The sequence below is a fragment of the Grammomys surdaster genome, unplaced genomic scaffold (assembly GCF_004785775.1).
Source record: "Grammomys surdaster isolate TR1022 unplaced genomic scaffold, NIH_TR_1.0 146, whole genome shotgun sequence".
NCBI lineage: Eukaryota > Metazoa > Chordata > Mammalia > Rodentia > Muridae > Grammomys > Grammomys surdaster.
The window spans coordinates 9997521-10010183 of record NW_021604604.1 but is presented as its reverse complement, the minus strand read 5'-3'; the positions used below and the strand labels follow the sequence as shown (position 1 = coordinate 10010183).

General features: G+C 42.4%; 1 protein-coding gene and 1 non-coding gene across 3 annotated transcripts in view; one reads left to right on the top strand and one right to left on the bottom strand.

Moving 5' to 3' along the window:
* The window catches only part of Nmt2 (N-myristoyltransferase 2), a 43924-nt gene extending 36634 nt beyond the window's left edge, over positions 1-7290 (bottom strand). The window contains exon 1 of one of the 2 annotated variants that reach the window (XM_028764937.1): positions 7097-7290. In XM_028764937.1, coding sequence (XP_028620770.1) covers positions 7097-7124 — 28 coding nt within the window. In that variant the 5' untranslated portion in view covers positions 7125-7290. The remainder of the gene's footprint in view (positions 1-7096) is intronic. The other variant, XM_028764935.1, reaches the window with a different exon arrangement.
* On the top strand, positions 177-317 carry LOC114619108. Its single transcript, XR_003711069.1, has one exon. It is a non-coding gene; the product is annotated as a U4 spliceosomal RNA (small nuclear RNA).
* Positions 7291-12663: the final 5373 nt, after the last annotated feature.

Here is a 12663-nt window from a genome sequence, read left to right as displayed (position 1 = left end):
CATGAACACATAAATAAATAAATAAATAAATAAATAAATAAATAAATAAATAAATAAATAAATGTAAAAAGAATAAATTACAGTTATGTTTGAGAGCAAGACTCATCATTCAAGAGACTAGAAAACAGAATCATCCACACACTATAAAAAAAATATGAAATAAGAAAGTAATTGAAAGCTTTGCGCAGTGGCAGTATCGTAGCCAATGAAGTTTATCCGAGGCGCGATTATTGCCAACTGAAAACTTTTCCCAATACCCTGCTGAGATGACTTGCAATATAGTCGGCATTCGCAATTTTTGACAGTCTCTACAGAGACTGAATAACCATGGTTCAAAAGAAAACTAGTTTTGCCTTTTAATGGCTAACCTTTCCTTACTGTCTACTTGGTGTTTCCAAGTTCCTAAGCCTGTGTTTACTCTCTCCACCCTTCCTTTTCCTTCTAATAAAGTTATATTTTAGAAAAAATAAATAAAGAAAAAAAAAGAATTGAAGAAAAAAAGGAAGAGATTTATTTTCTAAATCACACCAGGAGACAAAGGCAGTAAGTGAGATGTTCCCGAAAGCACAGATGTGAGGTTTCAGTGTCATGGTTCAGATAAACGTTTTTAGGAATACAAGAGCAAAAATGAAAGGACATGGAACTAATGAAGATCCCAGTTATTTCAAAGCCTACACATTTTTTGTCTTGTGCTGAAATTGCAGGCATGTGTCACTATGCCTAGCAGGTAGTGGTGAAAAATGTGGCATTAATAGAGAAATTTGTTTAAAACAATGCTTGTTAAAAATTTAAAGGCGCCTGGCAGTGGTGGTGCACACCTTTAATCCCAGGACTAGGGAGGCAAAGGCAGGCGGATTTCTGAGTTCAAGGCCAGCCTGGTCTACAGAGTGAGTTCCAAGTCAGCCAGGACTACACAGAGAAACCCTGTCTCGAAAACAAAACAAAACATTAAAGGCAACTCCTAGAGGAAAAAAAAATGGAAACGCTGTATTCTGCAAAAAGAAAGGAAAATAAATGTTTAAGTATGTGGTGTGAATTTTGGTTTCTTTAAAAAAAGAATAGGTTTTCATTTTAATCCCAGCCGTGGGATATGAGGCAGCTTCAGATTGTCCTCAGCAACTGACTATGATTTGCCTCGTGCTCTAGCAGAGGCAAGGTTTTGCCAGCTGCAGACAGCTTCTGTGAATGTGTAACATTTAAAACTCTAGTAACTTTTCAGAGGGAATATAAATGCTAGGATCCCAAGATATGAGATGGATAACAGTAATCCTGGTCAAAAAAGAAACAAAAAGAAAAAAAAATAAGATTCAGTGATCTCTTTTTCTCCTGTCTAGTGTTATGCAGTTGGATGGGTGGACTAAGGGCAATAAGGGTTGAAGAAAGAAGAACCCATAAAGGGTAGCAAAAGTAGCAAATTCTGGCAACCTAAGTATTTAAAAACAGAAAATTCAAAGGCACAAATTATCTGACTTGTTAAATATGATAGTCACCATCTGTGAAAGGTTTTTTAAATGAGTTAATTTAAATAAAATTAAATTGAAATTTTAGTTCTTCAATCATTGTAGCCACATTCAAGAGCCCAACAGCTCCACGTGAATAATGCCTACATGCTTGCCAATAGCCATAGTGAAAAACACATAGCTGCCAATGAACCATAAAGTCGGATCATATTTATGTTGATTAGGCACATATTAAAATGTGAATCAGTTACACTGTTAATTAAGTTAGAATATAAAAAAAGAATAGCCAAGGAATTTTGTTCTCTCTATATTTTATTTTTCAATTTTATTCTGCACGTTTTACTCATATAACTAGTCAAAGTGATAAAACTATTTTCAAATGGAATGATGAAAAAACAATCGGTCCTCTTTTTTGAACTTTTTGAGCTTTACTGTGCTACGTGATATTATACACTGGTGGTGAGTAACAAAGATGGCAGAGTGTGTATGCTGTCCCTAGAAACTCTGGATTTCAGTCAAGTCTCTGGGGAAAGTCTGCTCTGGGCCAAAGATGAGGTCACCATCTCAGAGGCAAGCCTCAGTTGATATCTGATCACTGTTTTAAGTATTTGAAGTATTTCTTGAATGAGGAGAAGCCCTTGGGCTAGGGTTGTTAATACATCTTTCCATTTAGATTTATATAGGTGACAGCAGATCAAATGTCGAAAAGATCAGCTTTGAGTTATCCCTCAAATTTTGCATGATGAGAAATCAGTTACTTTAAGTTTCTGCATTTTTCTCTCTGATTCTATGCAGCCGACTAAGGGAAGTGGTCATAGTCAATTCCAACAATAAAAATACACTGCATTTTCTTCGATCTTTTCTCTCAATTGAGGATAGTACAAGAAGGGCTGCTTTATTATTTTTGCTTCCTAATTCTCATACTTCATACTTGTAATCCTAGCACAAAAAAGACTGGGAGAAGGGGAGTTTAGCCCAGGCTACACAGTGAAGTCAGGTTAGACTGGCCTGGGTTGAGATTGAGACCCTGTCTCAAAAACAAAACAAGCATCAAAAGAACATCTAAGGGTTGCTTTTCGTGACATATTGGGTCTTTTTGGTTTTCTAAGAATTCTTAATGTGTTTTGCCAAGAGCAATCTATAGACTGAATGAAATTACCATCAAAATTCCAACGTTTTTCATAGAAACAACAAAAATCTAAAAATTAATTTGAAGGCACAAAATACTAAATAGTCAAAGCAAGACTGAGCAAAAAGAACAGAATTGGAGTGCAATTTCAAGATGTACTACAGGCCCTAACAGAAACAGCATGGTACTGGCACAAAAACCAATTTGTAGGCCAGTGGAATAGAGAGAGGCTACGAAAGAAACCCCACAATGACAGCCACCTGATTTTTAACGAAGATGCCAAAATCCCATTTTGAAGTAAAGCTGGCCTCGTCAACAAATGATGCTAGCAAAACTGGATATCCACGTGGAAAGGAACAAAACTAGATCTGTACCTCTCACTTTAGAGGAAAAAAAGAGCAATTCAAATCTTAATATGAGACTGCAACTTTGAAATTGCTACAGCGAAGCATAAGGAAAGCACTTAAAGATACTTTCTAGAGGTATCAGGAAATGTTAGTAAGGGTTGGCAATGGGATTGATAAAATTAAAAGGCTTCTGCACAAGTAAAGTGACAACTTAATGGTGGAAGAAAACTCTTTGCTAGTTATACATTTGACAGAAGTATCTAGACTCCATAAAGACTACCAAAGACCAAACAATCCAGTCAGGAAAGGGTCAAAGGAAATGAACACGCAGCTGTCAAGAGATGAAATACAAACAGCTAATATTCAAAAATTCAGCTCAGCATTCTTGGCCATTAGGAAATAGAAATTAAAACACTGAAATTCCATCTCATCCCCAGCCTGAGAGACTACCATTAAGTAAGTAAACACAACAAATGGTAGCTAGGATGGTGCGGGAAGGCAGCCCTTGTATGTTGCTGGCAGAAATGTAAATTAGTCTAACCAGTATGGAAATCAGAATAGAGGGTCAATAATAATAATCAGAAACAACTACTTTATGAATTAGTTATGCCACTCATAGGAATATACCCAAAGAGCTCTAAATCAATATAAAACCTTTTATTATTTTGTTTCAAGCTTTTTTTTTTTTTTCTTTTTTGAGACAATGTCTGGCTATGACTTAAACTCAAGGTTTTCCTCAGCTTCCAAAGGCCAGGATTACAGGCATGTGCCACCACACTTAGCTAAAATGTTTGTGGTATCAGGGATTAAATAAACCCAGAGTGGTATGTATAGTGGGTAACTCCTCTACCAGGAAAGCACATTCCTGTACCACACCACCCCCAATTTCTCATTGCTACAAGGTGAACAATTTTATTCCTTAAGTCATTCTATGCTGGGCTTCTGTCCCACCACAGTACCAAAGGTGAACTAATAGACCACAGCCACAAAGTCCTAAAATTGTGAGTCAAAATCAATTTTGCACTCTTTAAATTGTGTCTCCCACATATTTGTCACAGTGATTAAAAAGCTAATTTTCTTAGGATGAAGCTAAGGAATCCTCTAGGATGTAGTTTACAAATGGAAAAAAAAACACACCTTAATGGGGTTTCAGACATTGGGTTTTAGTGGACTTAACATTGTGCCCATCTTCAACAGTTTTACCAAATCCCTTCAGAAACTGAGAAGGCAGAACAAAAGAATGAGTAGAATAGTCCTTATTAAAGACCCTAGATTACCTCTGCAGCCTCACACCCGGGTTTGCAAGTTCCTAGCAGAGTCATCTTGCAGACAACCTCTTCCCACTGCCAACCAGGACAGGAATGAAATCTTCAGTCATCTGGACTTTTCACTGGCCTCAAAATTTTCAAGTTTCCTCAAGCTCTTTACTGAGACCCATGAATCAGGTGATAAGGCAAGTCACTGAAAGGATCTTTTTAGGTAATCCTCAATTATCTTCTAATTTTCCATATTTTATTTGAAAATAATAAAACTATATTGAGCTCTCATCTCACTACTTAAAACTGACCATGTCTCCCTTCATCAATGTTTTGAGAATGAATGTAATTATTAGAGTGGTATACTGCATTTGGGTGGACCAAATAGCTGAAGTACTTTCCATGAAAATGATGACACTCAACGATTTTATAATACTTATAATTATTGCTTTAAATTAAACACAAAACCTCACATTTTGTTTATGGGCTTTCAATATTACCCATAAAATATAAAGGCAATTTAAAAAAAAAACTCTACAAAAACAAAAGCATAGAGGTATCTCACTGGGTATTAAGACAGTAAGCAAAAGCAACTCCTAGATGTATTATACTGAATGTTGGGTGTATATTAATCCTTTCAGGCCACAGGGGAGCTATTGAACAAATTACTGCTCCATGTACTACTGACCATGGCCTACTGGCTCAGAAGTAATACTTTGCCTATTAGAGGTAAAAACATTATCTACTCATTCTCCAATGGCTCTTTACTTGTTGTTTATTTAAACTAGTAGAAAACGAAGAGGCCAAGTGAGGAAGGAAACGTTTTTCCTACTTTAACACTGACAAACTTGAGCTACTTAAAGAAAACTTGGGTTTCTACGGAGCGCTATCAATTCATGAGCCAAATAAAACAGAACGACTTCCTTAAATTGTACTGTCTAAATTGAAATCAAAAGAAGAAAGCAGTTCAACAGAGCAGAGCAGTCACTTCGGTTTTGCTAATCTCTTCATACTTTAATATATAACAATCCACTATATTCATTTTTCAATCTATAAGTTATCACGTTGCCTCTTCCTGGATAAAACAACCCAGTCCACTGGGCAGCTCTAAATTTTGATTAAGCATCCTAATATATAATTAATGTGCTGATGTATTAATACTAATATTAGTATAGGTCTGGAAATCTCTGAACAGGGCCCCAAAATGCCTGTGGACTCTCTTCTGGGATCTTCAAACAGCCTATAGAACGGCATCAAACAGTCCCAGATCAGTGGTTGCAGAGAAGAGTATGTCTTTGTACCAAGGGTATCCTCGGCTTTGTAAGCAAAGAAGCTTTAATTAAACCCGTACCCTAGAATATCAATCAAACAGAACAATAAAACTGGAAGAGAGACAAGTCCAGGGTCTTCCCAGAAAGATAACCTATGGATGTTGAAGTTACTTATCTATCCACTGGCTTGCATCTGGACCCACTTCTGGCAAGAAGGCTAGTGTTTCAAAACTACACTCATATTTAGCTATCACAGGCAAATTTCTATTACTCATGAACAGAACTCAGGCTCAGATTTCTGTAGAATTTCCTCTCCTGGCTTAATAATAAGTAGACTTGAATGATAACGTTCAGTACTTGCAGCTGCCACTGAACTGTTCGCTGAAAACATTAAAAAGCAACTTGCCAAAGGGAGATATATGCAGTCAGCTTTTCTTTTTCGTCATTTGTCAGATATTAATCTGATAACGTATTCAAGATCAATAAAGCCTCCTTTCTTAAAGCTTAAAGTAGACGTTGAATAAAATACAAATACTTGAAATACTCTCCATGAACGGAATAAATAAGGCATCTGTGACTCAGGCTTCCCTATCGTGTTTTTAGGCTGACCCACTTCTCCAGTCACCATGGTTCGAAGAATCTCACTTCTAAGGGGCAGCTCTGTGCCAGCACATAGTTTGAATCCAACAGGGTAAAAGGCTGAGGCAAACAGCACCTACAAAAGGACATCGGTCTTTATTTAAAAAGATCCTCCAATCCCCGCCTCTAAAACAGAACTTCAATACCAGCCTTAACCAGAAGCAGTCTTTTCTCCAACAGAAGAAAACATCAAGTCTGTAGGGGAGAAAAGAGGGCAGGCACAGATTGAGAAACTGATCAAATGTTAAAGTACTTGGTACATTTGGTTTTGGAGATCAGACACCAGTTTCGCAGGAGGGGTAAGGTCGGGGCCGCGGAACTCGGTTCACCGGTCAGCTCTGCTCTAGAAAGCTCGGCAGGCACGCTCAGAGGCCGCAAAGCTGGATGTCCTCAGGCGTCGGCTGAGACCTGTATCCCTCCCCCTCTCCTGGCGCCCCTTTCCGGGCCTGGGAGGCAGAACTTTGCGCAGTTCCTCGTCAGCGGCTGAGACCGCCAGGGGCGCATCACTAGCCCACCCCCACCACCGGCCCTGCAGGTTTCGTCTCTACAGGGGGTTAGCGGCGGCTGGAAGAGGGGGGGGGCGGTGCGAAAGTACTAGAAGGATGCCAAGGCGCAAGTGGAAGGACTTGCATCTCCCTCACCCCGGCGGTCCTAAGACGCCGCCACCACAAAGGGAAGTGCCTTGCGCCCTTGCAGAGTTTCCCACCCGAACCTCTCGCCGTGGCTGGGTGAGGCCAAGCCAGCGGGGGCGCGCGGCAGGTGACTGTCGCGTCGCGGGTCCCCAGGCCCGAGTCGCAGTCTCCCCGCCCACCTCGGGCCTCGCCCACCACTGCGCTCTCCCCGAGGGCCGGGAGACCTGCACCTCACAATGGTCTCGGGACAAGGCCACCGCCAAACGGAGCGGTCGAGGGGGCTCCCGCACGCCGCGAGCGGGCGCCGGAGCCCTGAGGTGCGCGCGGTCCCCACCCTGTCGCGCCCGCGCGCCACCTCCTACCCTTTGGCGTGTTCTGTCTCCTCCTCATTGTCTCCGTCTATTCCGCACGTGTCCTGGTCGTCCAGCTCTAGGCTTTGCTGGCTGGCCGCAGACTCGCTGTCCTCCGCCATCGCGGCGGCTCCGAGCGGCTGGGAGGCGGCGCTCCGAGCAGCAAGCAAGGCGCGACAGGGCGGGCGCGGCCGCTGCTCCCTCTAGTTCCGCCCACCCTCGGGCACGGAGTCTGGAGTCTGCGGCCCCGCCCACCCCGCCGGTTACGCCCATCACAGCCGGCCCGGCCCCGCCCACTCCCTTGCGGCTCCCGCCTGTCTATTCTGTCCCGCCCGCCTCAGTCAGAGTGGGCCCCGCCCACATTGCGTGCCCATCCCGCCCACCTCATCAGTTCTCCCCCTCCGGCAGTCAAGGCCCCGCCTGCCTCGCCTTCCCACTTCCGCCTATTTTAGAGGGTGAAGACCCGCTGGTCTAGTGGTCCTGTTTCCGCCTCGGCTACTGAGGCTCCGCCCACCTCGCCTCTCGCTTCGGCTCAACTCCGCCGGCACTGCCCCGCCCACCTCGCTGGCCGGCTCCGGCCTCTTCTGCGGGCACGGCCCCGCCCACCTCAGCCAGCCGGAGGGCGAAAAACCGGGCCTGTCTTTCCTCAGACTGAAGATGTGAGGCGGGGAGTTGGGGGAATTGTAGGGCTGGAGCGGGAGCCCGAGGCAGAGGCCGAGGCTGTAGGGGGTGGGGCGTGGCCTGCATGGGATGCGTTTGTGGCTCCCCAACAGGACCCGGTCCCTGCAGGTTGAATTTCAGAGCTGCGCGTCAGCGTTTGCGTGCACAGGGTACGTGATTGTGTATGTCTGTGTGCCTCAGTGCTCTCGACTTCTGCAGGGATTTTTTTTTTTTTTGCACTCAGGCCTGCGATTCCCTAAAGCTCTCCCTACCTCCTTTCCTTCATGTTCATCAAAATTTTCCATTTCATGTTTTAGTATCTAATGCTTATCAAGCCAAAGCTCCAACCTCCCCATCTCCCTACCTCCCCGCTGTAAACACCTTCAGTGTCCTCAACAGAAAATTCCTGGAGTTGTTTTTTGTTTGGTTGGTTGGGGTTTTTTTGTTTTTGTTTTTGTTTTTGTTTTTTGCTTGTTTGTTTTTGTCTAGACGGGTTCAGCTGAGAACAGAATGAACATTTTGAGAGGCATGATGAAGATATCCAATTTGAAGGATTGGGTAGTTTTAGGCAAGTCATTCAGGTTTCTCCTAAGTGAAGGTCATGACCAAGCAAACGTGTAAGGACAGTGTTGAAATCGTCCTCCATCAGGAAACAAGGAAGCCAAGCATGGTGGCCCATGCCTGTTATCCCAGCAGTCCCTGAGGTAAAAATTAAGAGTTCTTTGGGGCCAGCATCCACTGTATACAGAGTTCAAGGACATCTTGAGCTGCAAGAGACTCCTCTCAGGAAAAATAAAGAACTGGGGGTTAGAGAAAAGAGACCCTCCTGTGTGTACCAGATAAGGGATAGATGAAATCCATACTGCTGTTAAATGCTCTCCACAGCAGCCCTTTGCTTTCCAGAGATAGGAAGTGTTCAAAGATCCTGCCAGACCACTCAAAGACTGTGAGGCGGTTTTACAAAAGCAGTTGCTGAGAAAGTTATCAAAACTCTGTAATGAGAAGAGAAGTTCTTAAAAGCCATCTGAAAATTTAGTATAATGTGAATCTCCCCCAACACACACACACACACACACACACACACACACACAGAGGAATATGTGGTTAACATGCCGTGAACTCTAATAACCTAGAGACAAAACTTGCAGAGCAATTTCAAAATCCAACATTTGTTTGACGGTCTTGGAGAAAGTGTAAATGGGATCCAAACATGGAGAAAATGCAGTTTTGTGCTTAATAATTGCAACTGTTTCCCAGACAAGGTCAAATGTGGCTTCTAGATTCAGACTTTAGGACAAAGGTGGGCAGAATGAGGTTCCTGCCCCTCATCTTCATGAACATAAATAGCCAAATATCTGTCAACAGAGACCTAACCAGGAGGTATGAGAATAGCCATTTTAACCTGTCAGAGGGCTTTGTGGCAAGACAATAGAGACCAGGAAACCAACATCAAGATTAGCATATAAAGGAAACTAATAGGCAAAGAAAGTCTGGAAGCCCCTTCCCCCCTTAGTCCACAAAGCACATTATAAGCACGTTGTATTCAAATGTGTGAGAGGCTGGTGCTATGTGAATGTCCTGTGAAGGCTCACATGCCTTGTGGCCTAGTGGGCCCTTCCCTCAGCCCACTAGCCCAGTCTATTTCTCAGGAATGCCATTTTTTTTTCTTAATAAAGCAACTATTTCTAACCATGTGTCCCCTGGTGTAGTTTCTAATCCTTAGACACAAGAGTCAGATGCGCTCTGAACTCAGACCAATGTCTGTAACAGGTTCAAGCATTTTTCAAACTCCCAAGGCAAAGGAAATACAGCATACATTTATTTATTGTGGCTTTCAAGAAACATTACCTAAGAAACTTAAAAAAAAAAAAAGACCAAGAAAGCAAATAATTCTGGAGAAATGAAGAGAGAGCATCAGAACCCAGTAAACATCAGAAAATAATGACGAGTGGGGAACGTTGTTCTGCAGAATGAAAAGGAGCAGTGCCAGACATTTGCACAGTGTTAGAGGGAAGCCTTATATAATCCAAATGTTTCTCGGCAGAATATTAATCTTCTACAAGAGAGAAAAGTTTGTGGCCAGCCCCTAGGGTATCCTAAATTCTATTGTCATGTACAGAAATTCACCATGTCTCCAAAGGGCTTTACTTCTCTCTCTGGCTTCATCCAGGAGTCAGAGCTAAGTGGCAGCGTCTGGAAGATGAAATCCACGTTGAGGGGAAAACACTTGTGTAGAGGGTTTGCCAGTTTGTTAAAAGTGGCTCTTGGGAACTTTCTCTTTCTGCTTGGCTTAGCTTCTTTTGGAATACAAGACTAAGATTGTGTTGTTGGTCTTGTTCACTTGTTTTTAACGTATATTTTTAAGCATCATAAAATATGCAATGTAGCAGGGCGGTGATGGCACACGCCTTTAATCCCAGCACTTGGGAGGCAGAGACAGGTGGATTTCTGAGTTCGAGGCCAGCCTGGTGGTCTACAGAGTGAGTTCCAGGACAGCCAGAACTACACAGAGAAATCCTGTCTTGAAAAACCAAAAAAAAAACGCAATGTAGACCTCATTGTCAAACATTTTTTTAAGTAAGTAGGTTGATTTCATTTTACACTACTGATACCTAGAACATGTCCCCTTGCCAAACTACACCTCTAGACCCATTGGCAGCTCCCTGGTTAATCTTCTCGTCAGACTGTGGGAACTACTGGTCTAGTTTTGTGTATATAGATTTGATTACTGTAGAAAAGTCATGCTGGGCAGTGGTAGTGCACGCCTTTAATCCCAGCACTTGGGAGGCAGAGGCAGGCGGATTTCTGAGTTCGAGGCCAGCCTGGCCTACAGAGTGAGTTCCAGGACAGCCAGGGCTGCACAGAGAAACTCTGTCTTGAAAAACCAAAAAAAAAAAAAATTAAAAAAAAAAGAAAAGTCATATAAATTCTTCACCCTTTTTAGATTGATTTATTTCACATAATACAATGGTCTGAACAACATCTTTTATGTTAAAGCATATGTGGGCATTTCCTTCCCCTTGAAAGCTAAATACTATTCTGTGCCTGTATGTTTTATCAGTCTGTTCATCAGTGGGTACTGAGTTTCTTCCATTCTTTGGGTACTGTGAAAGCAAGACCTTGCTTTCAGTTCCGTTGGACAATACTAACAGAAGTAAAACTGCTGAGTCATATAGGTATTTAAGGTTTGAGGAACGGACAATGGTGTCTATACGCAGCGGGTCTACGTATATCCCTGCAAGAATACACAAGGATTATTGTCTGTATATCCTCTGATGCTTGTCCCTTTCTTTTGTCCAACAAGAGCAGTTCTACTGGGTATGGATGACATAACTCAATATAATCAGGGACACATACATGTTTAGATATAAAGTACATTTCAAAGCCAATAAGAAACATTATGTATGTGTGTCCATGTTTGTGTGTGCAGATGTCCATACAGATATGCTTGTGTGCTTGGAGACCAGAAAACAACCTTGGGTCTCATTCCTCAGGTGCCATCCACCAGTTTTTTGGTGTTTGTTTGTTTGTTTGTTTGACACTGGCTTGAAATTCAACCACATAGGCTAGAGTCGATGGCCTGAGAGCCCCAGAGATCCTGTAGTCTTTGCTTCTCCAGCACTGAGGTTACAAAAATGTGAAACCACTCTTAACTTTTTATGTATTTATTTTTGATGTAGCTTTGGAGGATCACACTCAAGCTTGGAAGGTGTCTTAGTTAGGGTTTCACTGCTGTGAACAGACACCAGAGTTCTACATCTTCATCTGAAGGCTGCTAACAGAATGCTGTCTTCCAGGCAGCTAGGATGCGGGTCTTAAAGCCTACACTCACAGAGACACACCTACTCCAAAAAGGCCACACCTACTCAAACAGGGCCACACCTTTTAATAGTGCCACTCCCTGGGCTGAGCATATCACAAAGGCAAGTATTTTAAGGACTAGGCTATCTTCCCTGCCCACTAATCAAATTTTTGAAGCCACGTAATTCAGTTATCTGTGGCAGAATATTCTATAAGAAATGTACAAATGGCTTTAATTACAATGAGAAAAACTTATACAAGTGAATCTATCTGTGGGAGAATAGTACATATTAGTTGTAGTGCTACATGGTACTGGATTCAAAAATACATCTGAGTGCCCTCTCCTTTTTCCTTTCTGGAACTATAATATGAACAAGAAGTAGGGTTGGAGTGATCTAGGATTATAGAGAATCAATTAAGAGCTATGACAGCAGAACTCCAAAGACAATACCTGATTAAAACTAGAGATATAAAGATTCATTTTGAGCCTACATGTTTACCAAACTAATTTGTTTCTCCAGAGAATAGGAAATGTTAAAACACCTGAAGCGAGATTTAAGGAACTGGGGAATAGAATGTCAGTAAATGGTCCAGAATTCTGTTGAGAGAAATAAGATTATGAAAATTGCAAGAATATGGAAATTCTTAATTAAGAGACAGGGTTCCTGAGGCCTTGCATGCTTCTCCTCTGTCTCTTGCAGTACTTCCCCACCATTACCACAAGCTTGGCTTAGCCAGATCTGGTCTCCTGTTCTTGGTAAGTCCACCAGATGACCACAGGTATGTGATGGAAACCAGCAGAAGTCAACACCGTGCCCGTTTCCCCTCAGACTTGTGAGAGCTAAATCATAGTCACAGCTTTAAGATGCCAGATTTCTGGGCAGTGGTGGTACAAACCTTTAATCCCAGCACTTGGGAGGCAGAGGCAGGCAGATTTCTGGGTTCGAGGCCAGCCTGGTCTACAGAGTGAGTTCCAGGACAGCCAGGGCTATACAGAGAAACCCTCTTTCGAAGAAAAAAAAAAGAAAAAAGAAAGAAAAAGAAAGAAAGAAAGGAAGGAAGGAAGGAAGAAAGAAAGAAAGAAAGAAAGAAAGAAAGAAAGAAAGAAAGAAAGGAAG